The 23,393-nt window shown below is 38.8% G+C and overlaps 1 protein-coding gene across 5 annotated transcripts in view; it reads left to right on the top strand.

The window, feature by feature from the left end:
* Positions 1–23,393, top strand: part of LOC126249524 (annexin B9-like) — a 151,316-nt gene that overhangs the window by 58,690 nt on the left and 69,233 nt on the right. For 4 of the 5 annotated variants that reach the window (XM_049951204.1, XM_049951196.1, XM_049951211.1 and 1 more), the window contains exons 2-3: positions 1,800–1,842; positions 21,864–22,406. In XM_049951204.1, coding sequence (XP_049807161.1) covers positions 1,810–1,842; positions 21,864–22,406 — 576 coding nt within the window. In that variant the 5' untranslated portion in view covers positions 1,800–1,809. The remainder of the gene's footprint in view (positions 1–1,799; positions 1,843–21,863; positions 22,407–23,393) is intronic. The other variant, XM_049951217.1, reaches the window with a different exon arrangement.

Genomic DNA, 23,393 nt, shown 5'->3' with positions numbered 1-23,393 from the left:
GGTGACTGTTAGAAAAATAGTTTCGTGTATCTGAATCATGGTGAATTGTAGTAAAGCATCAATAAGTTACTAGGTCTGCTAAATAACTTGTAACTTCCCTTTTGAACTCCCCTCATATTTGGTTGGCTGTCAACAGGTACAATGTTTGCTGCCACAAACTGGTTTAGTTCATTTTGCTGTCCTTAATTCTTTTTTGTTTAATGTTGGTCCATATAAGTTTTGCTCTATTTTTTAAGTGGTTTGTGTTAGGTGTGTATTATAAGGAGCATGTACAAACATTTAACTCCAGACAGGAGTGTGGAGAGAAACAGTAGTTAAAGTTTATAAGAATAGTTTAACAAGTACTTCATATATATCTACCCTGTAAAACAGTTCAGTGTAAACTTCTAAAGGAACGGACTATGCCACAATTTCTGTAAAACAAAATATAGGACCTTGGACATACTTGTTTGATACAGGGACTGAACTTGATTGTAGCAAAGCAAAAGCAGAAATACTAAAGTGTTTTCATGTGTTCTTTTGCAAAGGTCATTTCAGTTTAGTTTTTACACCATTGCAGCATAGGAACATATGGGTTAACAAATTACATTTGCAGCTGATATACAGCTTCGTGGTGGCAAAGCTGCAGCTAGGCATGTTCACTATCAAAATTGAATTTTGTATCTGATGTTCTCATGCTATTTGCATCTAAGAAATAGTAGTCAACGGATGTTGAAGTTCCTGCTGATTCCCTACAATCTTAAACATGTGTTAAGGCTCTTATTTCTACATCTCTAGGCCCTTTATAGCATGATTAACTAACGATGGCAGTTTTCACAGATTGAGATATGGCATTGTTGCCAGTATGTGCATACATCTTCTTTGTGCTTGAAGAAAGCATGGATCCTGAAAATTCTCTCTTCCTTGCTTATGCAGAATTTGTCACTTACTACCACCATCGGTGGTGACAACTCGCAACAAGTGGAATAAAATTTCACTAAATAACTTGCCACAATAACATTTAATGCTTGTGTTGGCTGTGACATCCACAGCAGAGTGCTCAGAACACTTCTGAATGCCAACTGGCTGTTGGAGAATGTGAGAGGTAGGTGTGCAGAGAAGTCTAAACTTGTCATTGTATGTGAATCCACCTATAATTTCGAATGAAGTTGTTAAGTAAGATGACTTTATGAAACTTCCTGGCAGATTAAAACTGTGTGCTGGACCAAGACTCAAACTCGGGACCTTTACCTTTCGCGGGCAAGTGCTCTACCAACTGAGCTACCCAAGCACGACTCATGACCCGCCCTCACAGCCTTAATTCCACCATTACCTTGTTTCCTACCTTCCAAACTTCACAGAAGCTCTCCTGCGGACCTTGCAGAACTAGCACTCCTGGAAGTAAGGATATTGTGGAGACATGGCTTTGCCACAGCCTGGGGGGTGTTTCCAGAATGAATTCTGGAAGATGACTTTAGTCTGCTTGTGTTTTGTTGTGCAACTGTCAAACTTAGGAACCATAAGTATAGCAGTATACTGTTCTGGAATTTAGAAAAATACATAAATAAATGTCTTGCTGTGCTGTAGTTGTCTTCTAATTTTGGCTGTATTTGATCTAATGAAGTTATATCGGTTAAGTTAGAATGCTGGCTGTGACACCTGCAGAATAAATAATTCATAAATATAATAAGACAAGTGTGAATTTGAATACAGTGTAGCATCTTCATAACCCATTTATTAATTGCCTGTTAAACTTTAATTTTTTTTCCATTAAGTAACTTCAGTGCTAATGTCTTAACACAGTGCACATGTTGTTTCAGGAGCTGGAAGATGAGTTACCCGGGATATCCTGGCTACCCACAGGTACAGCATGTTTCTTATTGATCTTCATAATTCTGCTGTACAAAAATAGAGACTTTGATAATATAGGTGCTAATGTTTATGTTGATATGTAACGAAGCATTTGGCTGATATGATTGCATAGTAGTATTATCAATTTGGATTTATGGGGTGTAATATCAACCATAATTTTGTTAGAAATATAGAATATTTTATATGAAGTCTGCATAAAAATTGGAAATAAGTAAATTTCAGTACTAGAACAGATCATAATTTCCAGTTTTCAGATTTGTTTGTGCATACTTTAATATTTTGATTAAAGATTTTGTTATGATAGCAAAACTGAACCTAAAATCTCATTCTTCTTGGCTTGGAAACAGCTTGAATTACTTGTAATCAGTTGTTTTTGCATTGCATAAAGTAATTAAGTTTCTGGTGCAGACAGCTTGTTTGCTATGTGTATAGCCTTTGCTTTTTGTTGCTGTTTGTTGAGATACGTGGGATATGTATTCAGGGCATTGTTTGTGTAAATGCTGTGGCACTGTGATACAAATATGTAAGCTTGTGTGTGTCTGGAAAAATGAGAAAATGTTGAAGTCTACCTGCTAGGAATAAATAATGACCTATATCGAAATGCAATTTGGTGCATGTTCGTGTAATCTCTATTTATGTATGAATTTCTTAGAAGTCATTGTCTGTATACAACAGTTGTGAATTTACACATTGTCATATGAAAAATGTTGTAGGCCTATGAGAGTGGAGACGAGCTATTAAAATTCCAAACTATTAGGTGTAAAAAAAAAAGCACTGAAAACTGTGTGTAATTAACACACTACATGATCTGTCACAACTGTGCACAAAAGCTATACAGGGTTATTACAAATGATTGAAGCGATTTCACAGCTCTACAATAACTTGATTATTTGAGATATTTTCACAATGCTTTGCACACACATACAAAAACTCAGTTTTTTTAGGCATTCACAAATGTTCGATATGTGCCCCTTTAGTGATTCGGCAGACATCAAGCCGATAATAAAGTTCCTCCCACACTCGGCGCAGCATGTCCCCATCAATGAGTTCGAAAGCATCGTTGATGCGAGCTCGCAGTTCTAGCACGTTTCTTGGTAAAATCTTTCACATAACACCACAGAAAGAAATCACATGGGGTTAAGTCGGGAGAGCGTGGAGGCCATGACATGAATTGCTGATCATGATCTCCACCACGACCGATCCATCGGTTTTCCAATCTCCTGTTTAAGAAATGCCGAACATCATGATGGAAGTGCGGTGGAGCACCATCCTGTTGAAAGATGAAGTCGGCGCTGTCGGTCTCCAGTTGTGGCATGAGCCAATTTTCCAGCATGTCCAGATACACGTGTCCTGTAACGTTTTTTTCGCAGAAGAAAAAGGGGCCGTAAACTTTAAACCGTGAGATTGCACAAAACACGTTAACTTTCAGTGAATTGTGAATTTGCTGCACGAATGCGTGAAGATTCTCTACCACCCAGATTCGCACATTCTGTCTGTTCACTTCACCATTAAGAAAAAATGTTGCTTCATCACCGAAAACAAGTTTCGCACTGAACGCATCCTCTTCCATGAACTGTTGCAACCGCGCCGAAAATTCAAAGCGTTTGACTTTGTCATCGGGTGTCAGGGCTTGTAGCAATTGTAAACGGTAAGGATTCTGCTTTAGCCTTTTCCGTAAGATTTTCCAAACCATCAGCTGTGGTACGTTTAGCTCCCTGCTTGCTTTATTCGTCGACTTCCGCGGGCTACGCGTGAAACTTGCCCGCACGCGTTCAACCGTTTCTTCGCTCACTGCAGGCTGACCCGTCGATTTCCCCTTACAGAGGCATCCAGAAGATTTAAACTGCGCATACCATCGCCAAATGGAGTTAGCAGTTGGTAGATATTTGTTGAACTTCGTCTTGAAGTGTCGCTGCACTGTTATGACTGACTGATGTGAGTGCATTTCAAGCACGACATACGCTTTCTCGGCTCCTGTCGCCATTTTGTCTCACTGCACTCTCGAGCGCTCTGGCGGCAGAAACCTGAAGTGCGGCTTCAGCCGAACAAAACTGAGTTTTTCTACATATCTGTAGTTTGTCGTGACCATATGTCAATGAATGGAGCTACAGTGAATTTCTGAAATCGCTTCAATCATTTGTAATAGCCCTGTACTTTTGATGTTGCTGATGGAAGCAGTGATAGTTCCATTGTGGATTGTGATGAAATGCCTGGAACTAGAGTAGTTAGAAAATACCATTCTACAGATTTCAGTAACTAATAACTGTCAGCTTGTATGAATTCTGCTACTGAAGGGGATGATAGGGCAAGAAAGTAGAACAGTTGTACCATAACTTTTGTTTGAACATCACTGTGCTTTACCCACTCCTATTGGTGCTGGCCCTATATGTCTTCCTCTTCCTCAGCACACTGAACTAACAAAAAAATGGTTCAAATGGCTCTGAGCACTATGGGACTTAACATCTGTGGTCATCAGTCCCCTAGAACTTGGAACTACTTAAACCTAACCTAAGGACATCACACACAACCATGCCTGAGGCAGGATTCGAACCTGCGACCGTAGTGGTTGCGCGGTTCCAGACTGAAGCGCCTAGAACCGCACGGCCACACCGGCTGGTCTGAACTAACATAACAATTTTTTATGCACTGTTGCATTTATGTACACCTGTGACTACTGTGCAATTCACAATTAAGGGCCTGCAAGAATTCAAATAATTTTAAATGCACTTGATATCATATGATGTACTAGAGCATAAATCTGCTGATTATGAAAATAATTTAAATGTGGTCAGCATAGTAAATATGGCCTTGTGAAGAAATTTCCATGCTGAACAAAAGTTAGATTTAAATGTGAGGGGCTATAATAGAAACAAGTTTATTTAAAGTTTGAGAGTTAGCTTAGCTTAGCTCACCAAGTAACAAAATGTGAAGCAATTAGCACCATAAAACTTGTTACATTTTAGCACAAATATTTCATTTACAATATTTATTATGTACACATGAGAACACACAAAATTGAGTTAATCATATAAAATTAGTCAAAAAATTAAAAAATTACAGAATAAACAGGATTCATCAGTATATGTTGCAGCTTATAACGACTGTTGTTACCACCCCCCCCCCCCCCCTCCCTCCCTCTTCCCAGTTCTAATGGTACTGTCTGCTGTAACAGGCTTTGCATTGAGCCTGACAGTCAATGGAGGGATAGATTATTCCACCAAGTTTTTCATTTCATCAGGTATTTAATCTGATGGCATTTTAGAAACATTTTCAATTGGCAGTGTAAGCTATTTGCTACTGGGTCATAAGCTACATTTTGAAAAAAATTTCATGTCTAACAAAACAGTGAGTGATTTTACTAGACATCTCTCAAACTGTCTGTCTTTGTCGGTGGTGGTACATAGTGGCACTCCAAAGTTAGCAGTCCATGCACAAAAAGGTATTTGTAATCATTTCGGTGGTGGTGTTGGCCATAGGGAAAACTTCAGGCCAAAGGGTGAAGCAGTCGATAGGTTACAGTGTGTGTGAACAGTTTAAAATCATTGGTTGGGTTGGACAAAAAATACAAAGAAGAGTATTGACATAACAGGTGATACTGTGTTGTTGGCAGGCCACACATTGGTGCACAAAAGCTCTGTTTCTATCCATATATTCAGCCACAAAAACTTGGTTAACCAGTCTGGACTGTAGGGTGGGAGAAGTCATGCCGCAAAAACGTTGACTGTTGATGAAAGTTTGCTGTCACATATGTGCAAGCATTTGATACAGAAACACAACAGTGAAATGTTAAATTGGAATGAGGTATCTGGAGTGACAAAGCTGTAACTCGGGTGGGCATAATAGAAAGTCTTGTAGATTGTTGTTGTGTTGCTGGGCCAAGGCAACTGATTCACAGCAGTCCTCTACACTGGAAGTGCATCTGCAGATGCATTCAGAATCCCAGCAGCAAGGACTAAGTCACGAAGTGCACTATATAATTCTAAGTGTTGCAGCTGACATGCAATTGGTTTGACTGACCTCTGTTGGAAAGCATAAATTAGCAGCTTGTGATCAGTGAGCAGCACAGTGTCAGCCTTGAAGCATATGGTGGAATTGCTTTATAGAAGCATAACCTGCACGTAACTTGCAGTCATGTGTTGATCAGCTGTGTACTGACAGGTAGTTTTTGACTGAAGAACACAAAGGGCTGCCTGCCATTGTTCGTGTCTCTCTTGTTGAAGTGCAGCATGTATTGCAGTTTCAGACACGTCAACTACCAAAGTGATAAACACTTGCGAAATGGGGCTGCACTATAACTGGTTTCAGTGATAGCAATCTTCACACTGTTAAATATAGTTACTGCTTTGGTAGTCCACTGTAGTTTGTCATTTGATTATGATGATGAACCTTGTAATAAGTCTATCAGGGGAGAGACCAGAAGAGTGTAGCGCATAGGTCAGCAAGGCTGAAAAATCTGTGCAACTCATGGGCTGTTACAGGCTGTGGGAAGTTGTTTGTATTTCACTCTCTTGTGGCAGCAGAATTCCTTGGGCATTAATGGTATGACTTAGGAATTGAGCTTCTGGGAGCCCAAACACTCCATTGAATGGATTGTTGACTAAACCATATGAATGGAGATTTGCCATAAGTGATCCTGATGTTCTCTCTGAGTTGGACATCACCAAACCATCATCAGTATAATGTAGCAGAAGCAGAGATTGCTTGTGACTTCATCCATAATGCTGGAAGATATCTACATACATTCTCCACAAGCCACTGTATGGTGCACTTAGTACCACTACTAGTCATTTTCTTTCTTGTTCCACTCACAAATAGTGAGGGGAAAGTGACTATGTATAAGAATCCCTACAAGCCCTAGTTTCTTCTGTATTATCTTCGGTTGTCCTTAAACAAAATGTATGTTGGCAGAAGTAAAATTGTTCTGTAGTCAGCCTGAAATGCTGTTTCTCTAATTTTCTCAATAGTGCTGCTAGAAAAGAATGTTGCCGTTGCTCCAGTAGTTACCAGTTGAGTTCCCAAAGCATCTCTGTAATACTTGCATGTTGTTCGAACCTACTGGTAATAAATGTAGCAGCCTGCCTCTAAATTGCTTCAATGTCTTCCTTTAATCCGACTTGGTGCAGATTCCAAACACTCGAGCAGTATCAAATGGTGGGTTGCACTAGTGTTGTATATGCGATCTCCTCCACAGGTGAATCACACTTCCCAAAATTTCCCCACTAAACCAATACTGATGGTTCACTTTTACTACTGCAATGCTTACATGCTCATAGTCACCCATTATGGGTTTGTTTGTCCTACTCATCCACATTAACTTACATTTTTCTGCATTTAGAACTAGCTGCCATTCATCAAACCAACTAGAAATTTTTTTCTTAAGTTATCTTGCATTCTCATACAGTTGTTGAACAGATACCTTCCTGTACACCACCATATTAGCAAATAGCTGCAGATTGCTGCTCACTGTACCTGACAGATCATTTATGTATACAGAAAATAGCAGTCCTATCACACTTCCCTGGGGCACTCCTGATACCCTTGTCTCAGATGAGTACTTGTTGCCAAGATCGTGGCTTTTGTAACTTAAGAAGTCTTTGAGCCAATCACGTGTCTGGGATACGGGGGGTGGCAGCAGGGGAAAAGGGGGGGGGGGGGTTGAACAGCATTGCATGATCCAGAAGGCATCCTAGTTAACTTGAATAGGCTGAATGAAATACTGACAGCAGTCTTACGTACGTATTCTGGAGCAATGGGAATTTTGTTGGAAGTACGTACAAAGTTTATTTTTAAGATGATGTGTTGCTGTGGATATTCAGTGAGAAATCTTCAACATACAGGACAGTGTACCAATTGTGAATTTTTTTCTGGCATTAAGTTTCTGGTAATCACTTCATGGGTGATGTCTATTGGTGTTCTTTGGAACAATGTGGAGAGGCAAGGCCTAGTTGCTGTCTGGTGAATGACAGATCCCATGATGAGCGTAAAAGAAAATCCCTACTTTGCCACATTCAGTTTGTCCAGTGGAACCAGACAGGGTCAAGTGGAATTTGGCTTTTGTTTATTTTACTAGAATATAGTGCACTGTTGAGTGCTGTACAGATGCTAGAATCGATTGCTTGGGAATGACCTCTGGGAACTGTCTATGGTGTTCTAGATTTGGAGTACCACCAGTAATCGTGCAGATATCAGTGTTGTCTACTTGGCATAAATGTCCATGGATTCCTATGTTGGTGGTTGTATCTAGAAGTCATGGTGGTGGCAGAGGTCCAATATAAGGCCATAAAATGGTAAAAAAATCTACTTAAAGGATGGGGTATGCTGTCTGCCACTATGCACTGCCACACACTAAAGATGAAGGCCAAAGAGCAGTGCATGTCGCACGACCACGTCTTGATTGTGGAATCACTGGCAGCATAAAGACAACAGTCATTGCTGCTGCAGAGAGGTAGTTCAGAAGACAGATACAGTGATATGTCAGCACCTGTGCCCATTAAAAACTTCAGTTTGATACAATGTTTGGTGACAGTCCATGGCTGCCATCTGGAGTAGCAGTTGCGATCGTTACTGATTTCCATGCACAATTCCCAACTCGCATCAGAAATGGCTTTGTCGAGCTTCTGAGCCAGATCGTATGTGGTATCAGCATACCTTTGCAGCTGAAGGTAAACAACAACATTTCTCAGTGAGTGTTGGCACTGTCCTGACTATCAGGACTGTTGTAAATGAAGATCAGTGAATTGTGTTGTAAGATCGGTGATTTGTGCTTGTGATGAGGCGAAGGTATTGTCTTATTGTTAGATGGCTGCAACACATGTAGACAGATACAGCTCAGCAGTATGGTCCACCATTGCATGGAGGTTACTGGTGCATATATCTCCTGTGCAGTAGTTGCTAAGTATGACAGTCAGATGTTTGGGAAAAATCTTCATTAGTAGCAGTGCTAGCCAGGATCTGGAGGTGAAGCAGCAGTTGGGAAGAGATGCAATCACTTAACTCCTCTGTACAGAGTAACTTTCCAAATCATTTGGCTTCAGACTGAGGCATGTAACTGATCATGGCGTGGTTTATTGCACTACATTTGTCTGTACTTAGTGGTGATGTCGAAGTATCCTGGACTTACGTGGCCATGTCCTCATTCAGAGAAGCAGCAAAGTAACTATACTTTCTTCCATCTGAAGTTTTGTGGACTAATGCACGCTGGCTTGGAACAGGATTTTATTGCAGAAATGTGGAGATGTCAACTCTTAAATGGCTCACAAGTGCATTCATAGGTACATGGATTCTGCATTGTGTATTTAGCCTGCAATGCACCACGACTTAAGGTGTTGGTCACCAAAAAGGTCAAATTTTTGACACACACACACACACACACACACACACACACACACACACACACACACACACACACACACACACACACAGAAAATGCCTGTCAAAGGGAACAGTTATAAAATAAAAGATAATGTTTGGTAAAAAAGTAAAGTAGAGCCTGATAAAATTACAGTTTTCAAAAGTTAAACAAGAATTGAAAAACCCCGGTAGGGTTTACAGGACATAGAAGACAGAGTTAGCCTTTAAGGCTGCTTGAGATAGGCTTACTGACACTAGCATACTTAAAAATCTAGACTTAGTGTGTTTCGATCTGAACTGTTCAGTGTGTTCAGTGTGTTGAAAGTGCTTGTAGTGCCTATTAGAAAAATCTGACGAGTTTACTGTTCAACAGTGTTAATGTTCTCAAATCACTGTGCACTAAATTAACATTTGTTAGTATATTTATGACCTTTATTACCCATTATTAAAGCTGACTCAGAAAGGAGTTCTGTATGCAGCAACAAAAATTTTTGATTACTTGCCCAATAACATAAAATGTCTGACAGTTAGCAGAGCAAGTTTTAAATTGAACATCATACCATTTCTCCTGAACCACTCCATCTGTTCCATTGGCGAATATCTACTTAAGACTAGTAGCTTAAAAAACAACTTGTTTTCAAGTGTAGTTCCATGAGTAGGACAAAGATAATGATCATTAATATTCACACTAATCATGTATACTATTCTTGTAAGCTGACCCATTCCACATCATTTCAATAAGAGACTCATTCAAATGATCTATGGAATTTTTAACTAAATCAACATACTCTCAGAAACTTTGCCTTAAATTCCTGATAGCTATGAAGTCATCTCCCAGGCACATGCATCCTTCCCTCTTATGACTTGGGTACCTCAATTCTTTAGGAAGTCATATTCATAGCAAACAAGATGTTATATTTGATACTGATTAAAGTATTTATCAGACAATGTGTGTGTGTGAAACTGGTTGAGGAATTAAAAATAAATGATACAGCTTAGGTGGTACAATGAAAAAATTGTCTTCCTCCAATTATATGAAGAACTAACGTCATCTTGGACAAAATAATGTAGAGAGCATTAAGCAGTATCCCATATCTGTGCAGGAGCATGTGATTCAAAAAAATTAAGAACTTATGAAAAATGGTATATGAATACACTCAAAATTGAAGTGATTAGATTGATGTAGAAGGAACAAACAGTAGTTATGAACAAAACCCGAAATATTGAAGAAAGATTGATGTCCTTTGAAAGTACTGTCCTAAGAGCAGCAAATGAAGTGGTCAGGAAACAGACACCAAAGCTAATGTTTACAGAAAGCATAACACAAATTTACACTGATGGAAAAATAATCATAACACCATGAAGAAATTCTGTGACAAACGAAAGTTGGTAGGCGTGTTTTTATCTGAAAGATGTCTATTCATATTTCACGTCAATTGTGTAAGAGTGGCACAAGTAGCACAATATGAGGGTGCAATTCATGTTTGCTTTAAATAGACATTGTAATGGTCTTAAATATTAATTACTTTGGAGGCTGGACATGGCGAGTTGATTTCGATCATAGATAGATAGATAGATAGATAGATAGATAGATAGATAGAAGTTCCATGGATCATGAATACGATATTTCGTAATGATGTGGAACGAGTCGAATTTTCTAATACATGACATAATTAGGTTAATTTAACAACATACTTAAGTTAATATAACAACTTTATTTTTTGTTTTTCTTTATTTTTTTATTTTTTATTTCTAATTTATATCTAAAAATTCCTCTATGGAGTAGGAGTTGTCATTCAGAAATTCTTTTAATTTCTTCTTAAATACTTGTTGGTTATCTGTCAGACTTTTGATACTATTTGGTAAGTGACCAAAGACTTTAGTGCCAGTATAATTCACCCCTTTCTGTGCCAAAGTTAGATTTAATCTTGAATAGTGAAGATCATCCTTTCTCCTAGTATTGTAGTTATGCACACTGCTATTACTTTTGAATTGGGTTTGGTTGTTAATAACAAATTTCATAAGAGAGTATATATATGCTGAGAAGCTACTGTGAATATCCCTAGATCCTTAAATAAATGTCTGCAGGATGATCTTGGGTGGACTCCAGCTATTATTCTGATTATACGCTTTTGTGCAATAAATACTTTATTCCTCAATGATGAATTACCCCAAAATATGATGCCATATGAAAGCAATGAGTGAAAATAGGCGTAGTAAGCTAATTTACTAAGATGTTTATCACCAAAATTTGCAATGACCCTTATTGCATAAGTAGCTGAACTCAAACGTTTCAGCAGATCATCAATGTGTTTCTTCCAATTTAATCTCATCAATGGACACACCTAAAAATTTGGAATATTCTACCTTAGCTATATGCTTCTGATTAAGGTCTATATTTATTAATGGTGTCATACCATTCACTGTACGGAACTGTATGTACTGTGTCTTATCAAAATTCAGTGAGAGTCCATTTACAAGGAACCACTTAGTAATTTTCTGAAAGACAGTATTGACAATTTCATCAGTTAATTTTTGTTTGTCAGGTGTGATTACTATACTTGTATCATCAGCAAAGAGAACTAACTTTGCCTCTTCATGAATATAGAATGGCAAGTCATTAATATATAATAAGAACAACAAAGGACCCGAGACTGACCCTTGTGGAACCCCATTCTTGATAGTTCCCCAGTTTGAGGAAGGTGCTGATCTTTGCATGTTATGAGAACTACTTATTTCAACTTTCTGCACTCTTCCAGTTAGGTACGAATTAAACCATTTGTGCACTGTCCCACTCATGCCACAATACTTGAGCTTGTCTAGCAGAATTTCATGATTTACACAATCAAAAGCCTTTGAGAGATCACAAAAAATCCCAATGGGTGGTGTTCGGTTATTCATATCATTCAAGATTTGATTGGTGAAAGCATATATGGCATTTTCTGTTGAAAAACCTTTCTGGAAACCAAACTGACATTTTGTTAGTACTTCATTTTTACAGATATGTGAAGCTACTCTTGAATACATTACTTTCTCAAAAATTTTGGATAAAGCTGTTAGAAGGGAGATTGGACGGTAATTGTTGACATCAGATCTATCCCCCTTTTTATGCAAAGGTATAACAATAGCATATTTCAGTCTATCAGGGAAAATGCCCTGTTCCAGAGAGCTATTACACAGGTGGCTGAGAATCTTAGCCGGCCGAAGTGGCCGTGCGGTTAAAGGCGCTGCAGTCTGGAACCGCAAGACCGCTACGGTCGCAGGTTCGAATCCTGCCTCGGGCATGGATGTTTGTGATGTCCTTAGGTTAGTTAGGTTCTAGGGGACTAATGACCTCAGCAGTTGAGTCCCATAGTGCTCAGAGCCATTTGAACCATTTTTGAGAATCTTACTTATCTGTTGAGAACAAGCTTTTAGTATTTTGCTGGAAATGCCATCAATTCCATGTGAGTTTTTGCTTTTAAGCAAGTTTATTATTTTCCTAATTTCAGAGGGAGAAGTGGGTGAGATTTCAATTGTATCAAATTGCATAGGTATGGCCTCTTCCATTAACAGCCTAGAGCATCTTCTAATGAACACCTGGATCCTACTATATCCACAACATTTAGAAAATGATTATTAAAAATATTTTCAACTTCTGACTTTTTGTTCGTAAAGTTTTCAATCAATTTGATGGTAATACTGTCTTCCTCTGCTCTTGGTTGACCTGTTTCTCGTTTAATAATATTCCAAATTGTTTTAATTTTATTATCAGAGTTGCTGATTTCAGACATGATACACATACTCCTGGATTTTTAATAACTTTTCTTAATATAACACAGTAGTTTTTATAATGTTTGATAGTTTCTGGGTCACTACTCTTTCTTGCTGTCAGATACATTTCCCTTTTCCGGTTACAAGATACTTTTATACCCTTAGTAAGCCATGGTTTGTTACAAGGTTTCTTAAGAGTATATTTAACTATTTTCTTGGGGAAGCAGTTTTCAAATGCATTTACAAAAATGTCATGAAATAAATTATATTTTAAATTGGCATCAGGTTCACGGTACACCTCATCCCAGTCTAACTGCTGTAGGCTTTCCCTGAAATTTGCAATTGTTAAATCATTGACTGAACGTACTACTTTGGAGGACTGTTTAGTATTGCTGAATGGAGCTATGTCATATATTGTAACTAGCTGTGCACCATGATCAGAAAGACCATTCTCAACAGGCTGAGCATTTATCTGGTTAAACTTATCTTGGTCTATATAGAAGTTATCTATCAGTGAGCTGCTATCCTTTACCACCCGAGTAGGAAAATCAATAACGGGTGTCAAATTGAAAGAACCAAGTAATACTTCGTCATTTTTCCTATTACCCTCTTTAAGAGAATCTACATTAAAGTCCCCACAAATAATAATTTGCTTCCCTCTGTCTGACAGATAGCACAACAAGGAGTCCAAATTTTTCAGAAATAGATGAAAATTTCCTGATGGGGACCTATATACAGTTACAATTATAAATGTCCCTTTCTTTAATTTAAGCTCACAGGCACATGCTTCTATATGTTTCTCTACACAAAACTTTTTTTGTTTCTATACTTTTTGCACAATGATAACTTTTGACATATATGGCAACTCCTCCTTTCTCAATATTTTCTCTCATTACATGTGTAGAGAGCTTATATCCACTTACATTTACCTTATACATATAAGTAACAATGTGATGCTCAGACAGGCATAGTATATCTATTTCATTCTCAGCTTCTAAATCTTCTAAACAAACCAGAAGCTCATCTACTTTATTCTTTAAACTCCCAATATTTTGATGAAATATACTTACATTATTTTTAATTATACTTTTATGAGAACCTTTCCTTATTCTAACATTTGCAGTACTCTCCTGTCCGAGTTTCTCATTGTGCTTAGGCCTAGTTCCTATACCAGTGGTCACATGGTGTTCAGAGAGGCAGATTATGTCAACTGGGTTGGGTGACTTTAATTCATCAATGCAATTACCTAGGACTGAGATACAACTTGGTGGAGATAAAATTTCTGGTGATTGGTGAAAATTTATAATTGACAGCTGTGATTGGCGATCCAATGTGCTAGAATTGTGCTGTTTAATTTCTTTCCTAAACTGAAGATTTGTTTCAATCCTAACCTCTCGTAGAACTTGACATCTTTCTGTCTTACCTGTCCTAAAAAAGGTGCTGCTCCAACACCTGTAACCACTGGTATTTTACCATTCATGGCAGTGCCTCCCCCCCTTAAATTTCCTGCTATTACCCCAGCCAGTTTCCCCCTTCCCTTTCCTGTTGAGATGTAGGCCGTGCCTGGTATAGTCCCACCTACTGAGATAATCAACAGGAACCACACCAATATGAGACCCCGCACCCGACCCAAGCAGCCGTTCCAACTCCAAATTAACTCTCCCAACAGAAGAGTTCAAATGAGGCCGGTCATGGCGTCTCAGGACAGATACAAATTCAACATTGGTGTGTCTCGATGCCGACGCAATCTTTACCAGGTCACACTCTATACTGTACCAAGGATCTCTGTCAATGCTGTTCCCTGGCCCTCCCACAATAACCACGGTGTCTTCCCTGGTAAATCCTTTACAGAGTGAACCTAAATCCTCTGTCACCTATCCAGACTAGCACTTGGTCAGGGAAAGTATGATTGTAAGACGACTGGGCTTCAGACAGCCACATGGCAGTACTGAAAGGGAAGACCAGCGTGTTTGATGTATGCCTCTTGCACATTGTACTGCATCTGCTGCAGCAATTTGAGCAGCAGTTGACACCACACTGGTGTAACAAACTGTTAAAAAATCAGTTACTTCAAGGAGAGCTCAGAGCTAGACACCCTGTAGTGTGCATTCCACTGACCCAAAATCACTGCATTTTTGTTACTTCAGTGATGGCAAGTGAGAGCTTATTGGAGTGCAGGGTGGAGGTCTGTGTTTTCTGATGAAAGCTGGTTCTCTCTCTGTGTCAGTAATAGCAATGTATTGTTGTGTAAGGGGGAATTTAAAGTAGACTGGGGTGGCAGTGAGAATTTGGATCAAGGAGGGAGGTGTGCCAGGGTAATCTGTGCAGTTGTGTGAACTACTGTGCTAAAGTGGCTTAGTGGCTAATACACCTGCCAAGTAAGCAGGAAACCTGGGTTTGATTCTCAGTCTTGGCACAAATTTTCACACGCTCCTTCAGTCTGTATACATAAAATCGTATCTGTAAGACCCCAGTAAAGTTTCTGAAACTGTGTCATTTCATTATATTTTGATGTTTAGATTTTTTCAGTGTATATTTTGCATGATTAGTTCAACCTTGCAGTCAGGAAGAACATGGGAAACAGCAGAACTCAAGGATGCTGTAAAATAGCTACATGAGGAAAAACTCATAAGAGTTATCTATGAAACTGGGCAGTTCTCATCAGACTTACAAACGTTAGTTCCAGTGCCAAAGGAAACATAATTTTAATTAATTGTCTTGACTGCAAAGTTTTTTTTAAATAGAATAACCAGTTGTGGCTGTGCAATAGCCATCTTCAGAATCTTTCTCTTGCACTACAGAAAGTCATAACATGTAAAAACATAAAGTCAAAATCTGACTTGTATTATTTTGATATGTTTTGACATGATACAGTGCAGCAGAATGAAAGATTCTTAAGATGGATACTGCATAGATGAAACTGGTAATTCTGCTAAAAAAACTTTGCAGTCATGTTAAACATTATGTACATCATAATAGCACTCAATACTGTCATTTTGTGCCAAATTCTGACCAAAGAAAACATCTGCAGACAGATGTGAACTATATGAGGATGGTTTGATAAGTCTGACAAAAAACAAGAAAAAATGTTTTGCAAACAATTCACCTTACTTCTTGACACAGCCACTTAGTCTAGTGGTCCTCCAGCTTTTTCATCTGCAGAAATCTGCAAAATTGATAGCAACTATCACTTTTCAGGTTAGGGAACAGGACGAAGTCACTCGGGCATAAGTCTGGTGAACGGGTTTGATGAAGAACTGGTTCAGAGCCCAATTCATGCACATCTGCCATTATTATCCCTGTTGTGTGGGGCAGTGCATTATACTGGTGAAAAATCACTTCTTTTTGCTTGCAAATGTTAGTCTCTCTTCAGCCAATGCAAGTTTCAAATGATCGAACAACAATGAAGCATAATAGGGTTTAGTTATGGCACTGTCTTCCATGGGAATCCAAAGAAAAAAGGCAATCACCTTACCAGCTGTCAAAATGACCTTTGCCTTCTTCAGTGCCCTTTCATCAGCCTTTGCCCATTGTTTTTACTGCCACTTTGACTGTGGTGTATAGTGAAGTGGTGGGTCCGGATGTCATAGTCACAAATTGCTGCAAAATATCTTGCAGATTGCAATTAAATATTATCAGACATTGTGTTGAACTGTTGTGCCAGCTGTGCTTTTGATCAACTGTGAGCAATTGCAGTAACCATCTCACATGCAATTCTCCAAGCAGGATAATATGCAGTCAGTTGAGGTTACTACAGCTGCAGCAATGCCACAAATTTTTATTTGGCAGTCTTGCATTACCATATCGTAGATTTTGTTTATGGTTTCCTTTGTAATGACCTCAATTGGATAGCTGGCGCACTCTTAATCTTCAGTGCCTGTCTGACCTTATTTAAATTCATTAATCCAAAAGTAAATGGTCTTCAATGATGGTGCAGAGTCTGTGTAAACTTCATCCAATTCTGTTTTGATTTGTGTAGCAGTCCAACCCTTGAAATAATGTTTAATAACTGTTTCCTCCATTTTCAATTGCAGCTGACGTACTGAACAATTCAGATGGTAGTCAACAGTGAACTCTAAGCTATGCAGTGGTGAAATTCTTTATATAATCCTTGGAATAATCAAGCTTACCAGTCATGAAGGTGCAAGAAGTGTTCCATTTTTTCATGAAAATTTACGAGGCTTATCAAATCACCCTTGTATAGTATGCTCATTGTGGTAGCACATGCCTCCAAGATATTGACCTCTATCATTTTGAGGAGGACCAAAGGCAGAATTGAGACGGACAGTCAGTATTGCAGTGCAGAGAGAGTATAGAGAAGAGGTGGCTTTGATAAGTTGGGCAGAACATAAAGAAGCAGCTACTATTAAGGAAGATGTATGATGGAGGTTCTCTCTCTCCCCCTCCCTCTCCTGTCTTGTTTAATGTGTACATTCAGAGAGCAATAGATGAAGTCAGTCAGAAATACAGAGGAACTGAGATCCATCATAAGAAAGTAAAAAAGTTGAGATTTGCTGCTATCACAGCATTAAGGTCAGAAGGGTACCAATTAGAATCAGTGTTGGCTCGGATGGAAACCATCCTCAACTCTTCCTACAACAAGAAAATTAATAAAGCTAAAACAAAAATCTTAGCGATGAATAGACAAATCAGCTTTGCCCAATGCTCGCTTGACACCATTATACCTTTTTCATACATAGGGAGTAAAATTGCAACAGATGGAAGATAAAATAAGCATATGATAAGCTGAATCCACAAGGCAGAAGCAGTTTTTAACAAGAGAAGAAACCCTTTCACATTTGCTGCTTAAACAAACATCTCAGGAAAGACCTCATAAAGACATTAGTTTAGTGTGTGCTGCTGTACGAAGATGAAACATGGACCCCTGGGGAAGCAGAATAACACACAGTTGCTACTGCAGAATGCTAAAGATAACCCTGGAAGACAAGGTATCATACGAAGAGGTGATGCATGAAGGGCAACAAAATGGGAAGGAAGAGAAGCAGTGTCTCTTGAAGTTCATCCAAAACAGAAGGAACCCAGGGTCAGCCACTTACTGAGACATGATCATGTTGTTAAATGTATCATTGAAGGGACAGTAGAATGGAAGAACACAAGAGACAGTCTGGACTGGAATACATCAACCAGATCGTGGGGGATGAGGTGCACCACCTATACCACTCTAAAGAGGAAGAGTGAAGACAGAAAAGAACAGTAAGTCACTGCTAATCTATCTGATTGTTGAAGACCTAAGAACAAGATACATGTATCCTGAAATAAATACTTCATGAGATAGGGACAAATCTGTTCTGTTGATACTACACTCCTGAGAGGCTCAATGTGGTTGCCACTAATTCTTGCACATCTCTCAGCCCCCTCCTGAAAGAATTGTGAATTTGTTCCAACAAAAATCTTGCTGTTATGCAGTGCAGGCTTTTGAGAGCCATATGTGTGTTTTAGATTAATTTTTGTTTTATGGGCATTAGCCCATGGACCAAGGCTTATTTCTCTACCTAACATTTTGTTCCAATCCTGGAAGCAACAGAAACCATAACTCAGAAAGCAGTTACAATTTGAAACAAGCTTAGCAGGCTGACCTGTTTACATGAGTTGACAAAAATTGTCAGTTCATGAGATCAGACAGCTGCCTAAGTTCGTGGAGTCATGCCAATGTGTGTTAGAGCTTGTAGTGGAGAATAGTTAGTGCTGTTTGCTTTATTTAGCACTAAAGTCCACAAATTGTCTAATTGCAGTCATCCTTATCTGTTAAAGATGTTTCTGTACTCTTTTATTTCCATGGCCCCTTTGTATATCCTAGTATGATGATGATTGTATTGTGATAAAACCATAATATTGGAGAAACAACTGTGGTGCTTCCTGGTACCAGTGCATGTTCTGCTGTTGCTGACTTACCTGTATTGCCACTGTTGTGTTCCTTAAGTCAATGTTATTGCTTCCTCTTGTAGTTCTGTGCACTGTGCCCAGGACAGGCTCATGTTCGTATCTCGGACACCCTTCTACACCTATTTCAGATCTCAGTTCAGACGAAAAGTCTGTGTTTGGGGTTTCAAAGCAGAAATTTGTCCACTTATCTCAATAGGCTTTTTGATGTCCATCCCCTTTAGTCGGTGTTGATAGGTACTGCCTCAGCCAGCGAAAGCAGTGTTGAAGAAAGTGGAATTAATGTTTACCAAACAAAGGCTGCAAATCTCAAGTTTGAGGCAGTATCTCTAAGTTTGTAAAAATTACTGTATTCTAATGACTTGCATCAAAAGGTTTGAAAGTTCAGTTAATAAGATTTTGTTACCTCTAAAACAAATGATAAATAGCGATAAAGTCCATATTTATTACCAAAGCTATTATCATTGCAAGTTGGTTGCTATTTTTACTTCATTTTCACACAAAGGTCCCCAGAATTTTACAAATCTGACCTGAATAATTTCCATGTTCTGCACAATTACTGACCTGCAGCTATTCACGAGTTACTACATAGTCGTTCAGTGGTTTTCTTGAAGTGGAATGCTTGCCTAAATGTCCAGAGTGTGTTCATGAAACACACAATTCAGAGTTGTTGTTGTATGACAAGAAAGTTCTCATGCAGAGAGAGTGCTCCTCACAAATTGAAAAAGTCAGTGATGTGTTGGTGTACCTTTGACCCATATACAAGCAGTCACTCAGCTTTTGTATTGATTGATAGTGTTGTATGTCCTCCTGAAGGATATAGTGTCAAATTCTGTCCAATTGGCATGTTAGGTCTTCAGAATTCTGAACTGGTTAGAGGCCCCTGCCCAGTGTTCCAAATGATCTCAATTGGGGGGAGATCCAGCGACCTTGCTGGTCAAGGTAGGGTTTGGCAAGCACAAAGATAAGCAGCAGAAACTATTGCCATGTGTGGTGGGAAGGCATTATCTTGCTGAAATGTAAGCCCAGGATTGCTTGCCATGAAGTACAAAAAAAAGGGGCATAGAATATCATTGATGTGCTGCTGTGCTGTAAGGGTGCCATGGATGACAACAGAGAGCCCCAATGACCAGCAAAGACATGTATGGAGATGCCCCGGACAGCAGTGAGATACCAACCTGTCCGCCATATGGCCTGACAACCAGGAGTGACGGTCTGGGGTGCCATTTCATTTCATAGCAGGACCCCTTTAGTTTTCATTCAAGGCAGCCTTATGAGACAGCAATATGCTGACAATATTCTATGCCCCATTTGTTGTTCTTTATGGTAACCCTGGGCTTAAATTTGAGAAAGGTAATGCCCACCCTTACATGGTGAGAGTTGCTACTGCTTGCCTTCGAGGTTGACAAACCCTACCTTGGCCAGCAAGGTTGCCAAATCTCTCGCTGATTAACAATGTTTAAAGCATTATTGGCAAAGCCCTCTATCTCATGAATTTGCCAGTTGCACAGAATTTGACAAGATATCCCTCAGGAGAACATCCAGCAATTCTGTCAATCAATGCCAAGCGAAATAACTGCTTGTGCCAGAGGTGGATGACTTGCTCAAGTTGTGAAGCTCTCTCTTCAATAAATGATCCAATTTCTCTGAAATTGCAATCATTGGTTTGTCTGTACATGTACATCACATCTACCGATTTCTGTCCCATTCAGATATTTCTTTGTGGTCCATCTTTGTTTTTGTCTTGGAGTGTATGTGTCTGTGAGGCAGCCATATGTGGTGGTGGTGGTGGACATATAAAGATGATTTAAAAAGATAAGCTGTAGAAAGTAACTGTTCCCTTCTGTATACAGAATAACTTGATCTTCCTTTCATACTCTTCCATCTGAGTCATCTTTTGTACTTCTGAATGACAAAACAATGTTTTTCATAAGAACTGATAAAATTCATGTTTCACTATGTGAAAGCATGTTACAAAATAATGAACACTGCTTCTGCAATGCCTATATCCTTCACCCTCATCCCCATTTTTTAAAAGTATGTTACTCATATTGCTAGTCAACATTATACATATTTGAGTAATTATCTCAAACAACTAGTTTTAGGAATTCTAGTTGATCCCTGTGCCACATTCGATCTTTGGGCAGTGAAAAGGTTGCAATAATAAGTGCAGGTAGACAATTTAGAAAGGCCTTTGTTTGGAGATGGTTCTGTTTCGTCATGTTTGTTCTGTGCTCGTGTAATTTCCTTCATTATTTCCTTTTCTAATAATGACTGCCAGGCACTGTCATGGAAAGGTCTTCTCCATTGTGGATACTTCATTATGTCTATTTTATTCCTTTTCTTGTTTGAAGTTCGAGAAAGAGCACCATTACAATTATTGTATAGAGCACATTGTTGTTTGTGTTACTGCTTGGGGTGTGTCACTGTTGTCAGTGTAAAATTTTCCATAGTTTATAAATGAGGGTTTCATATTTTTGAAACAATAGTTTTTGTTACACAAAGATTAAAGATTCCTCAAAGAGAGAGAATTTTCCAACAATAATTCTGTTGACATAATTGTACAGACTGTTAATGAATAGCCTTACTGCTATACTGTTTTGTTCTTCCTGGTGGTCCCATTGGGTTCTCACATCTGTGTTAGATAAGTTTGTATGAATTAACTGTGACTGTTCTGTGTTCCTTCATAATATAAACTTTGTAATTTCTATAAATATTAAATTATCATTTGACAATGTGTGATGGCAATTTCTCATTACCTAACATACATAGTATAAAGTAAAAAAGATAATTTACATGCTTTTGAGAAAATAATTTATTTCTCATGGGAAAGCAAGTCACTCAGAATTCAGAGTGCCTGCCATTTTTATAAGCAGTGCTGGCTTTTGTGCTGTAACAGTGAGCCAGTTTCTCTTTTTAGGAAATAAACAGGCCATTTTTAGTAGTTAAATTATTATTCTTGTCCATTTATTACAAGGGTTGTTAATGATTCTCTCTTTGTTTTTAAGGCTGGTTCTGGATTTCCACCTTACCAGCAGGCCTCCCCTGGTGGGTACCCTAACCCATACCATACAACTGCAGAGCTGAGTTACCCAGTGCATCCTGGCAGCGCAGGCAGTCAGTATGCTCCATCTGGACCAGGTTATCCTCCACCTTCCTGTCCAATGAGCATGCCAATGCCACAAAGTATGCCAATGCCTCAAGGCATGCCAGTGCCGCAAGGTATGCCTATGCCTCAGCCGAGCACTACTTCCAATTACAGCTCGGCACCTTATCCTTCGGGAAACACAGCTTTTGCACCTCCTGGACAATCCTTTACACAGCAGAACTATCCTAACAATTCCTCTTACAATCAACCATCCACATATCCTTCACAACCAGTGCCTTCTCAGAGTGCACCTTATCCATCACAGTCTGGCCCCTATCCTAGTGGTAGGATATCACCGTACCCACAGCATAGCCAGAGTCATGCCAATACTTACTCCTCTCCAGCCAGTAATCCAACTCACAGATACAGTGCCATGCAGTCTTCTCCAGCAGTCTACACGAAGGTGAGAAGTGCCGCCACACTGCGTCCTAGAAATAAATATTTATGTACTTTTATTGTCTGATCAATGAATATTATTACAGTGTGCAATTATGTCGAAAAGGCAGACTTTATTTTTCCATCTCCCTGGCTTGTTATTCACACCACCCTATTATTGCCCCCTTTGCTTAGATGTTAAAAGGAGAGTGATAACTTCCATTTTATATTCTGTCAGGATTCTGATTGAAAATAAAAAAAAAATTTTGCTCCACTGATACTATTAGAGCTATTACTGTTCTCTTGAGATACAAAACATCTACTCAAATCATAAACACACCTGGAAATTATGGAAAGATTTGATTGATCCCTACCTTTTTTATTAATGTACTGTGTAGCAGAAATACATCTTCTGACATAAAATTTAGTTTGTTTTGTTATGGTGACATAAATATAGCTCTGCATCTCTTTAATTTTAAATGTGTTAAAATTATTACTGTCTTGGTAAAGGTAGCATTGCTCCAATGGCTATTCTTGACATATGTAGAAAGCTTCAACAGTTCCCACAACATATTTTTGACTGTTATAAGAAGCTTAACTATGAATTCACCAAATAATTAGTAGTACTATGTCACATTGGTATATTATGTGTCTTTTCATTAGCTGTTAGCTCCCTGAAGAAAGGTTGTAATATGTTTTTCACATACAATACCTGTCAGAAATTATGGTTTGGTGAAAAAAGTTTGGTTTAATAATTCATAATGAATGAACTGCACACGATACCCCTGTTTTCGTACACTGCAGAACCTCTTGGTGTAACTGGTAAAACTTTTAGAATTCCAGCATAGATTTTTATGAGTTCCCATATGCTCCACACACCTACATCTCTCTCTCTCTCTCTCTCTCTCTCTCTCTCTCTCTCTCGCAAACACAACTCACACACATGACCAGTCTGTGGCAGCTGAAGCCAGATTTGGTTGTCAGTACAGTTGCTTTACCTGGTGATACCCAGCAT

Source organism: Schistocerca nitens, chromosome 1, assembly GCF_023898315.1.
Source record: "Schistocerca nitens isolate TAMUIC-IGC-003100 chromosome 1, iqSchNite1.1, whole genome shotgun sequence".
Taxonomy (NCBI): domain Eukaryota; kingdom Metazoa; phylum Arthropoda; class Insecta; order Orthoptera; family Acrididae; genus Schistocerca; species Schistocerca nitens.
Note: the sequence above shows the minus strand (reverse complement) of the source record. Positions and strands in the feature narration are given on the sequence as shown.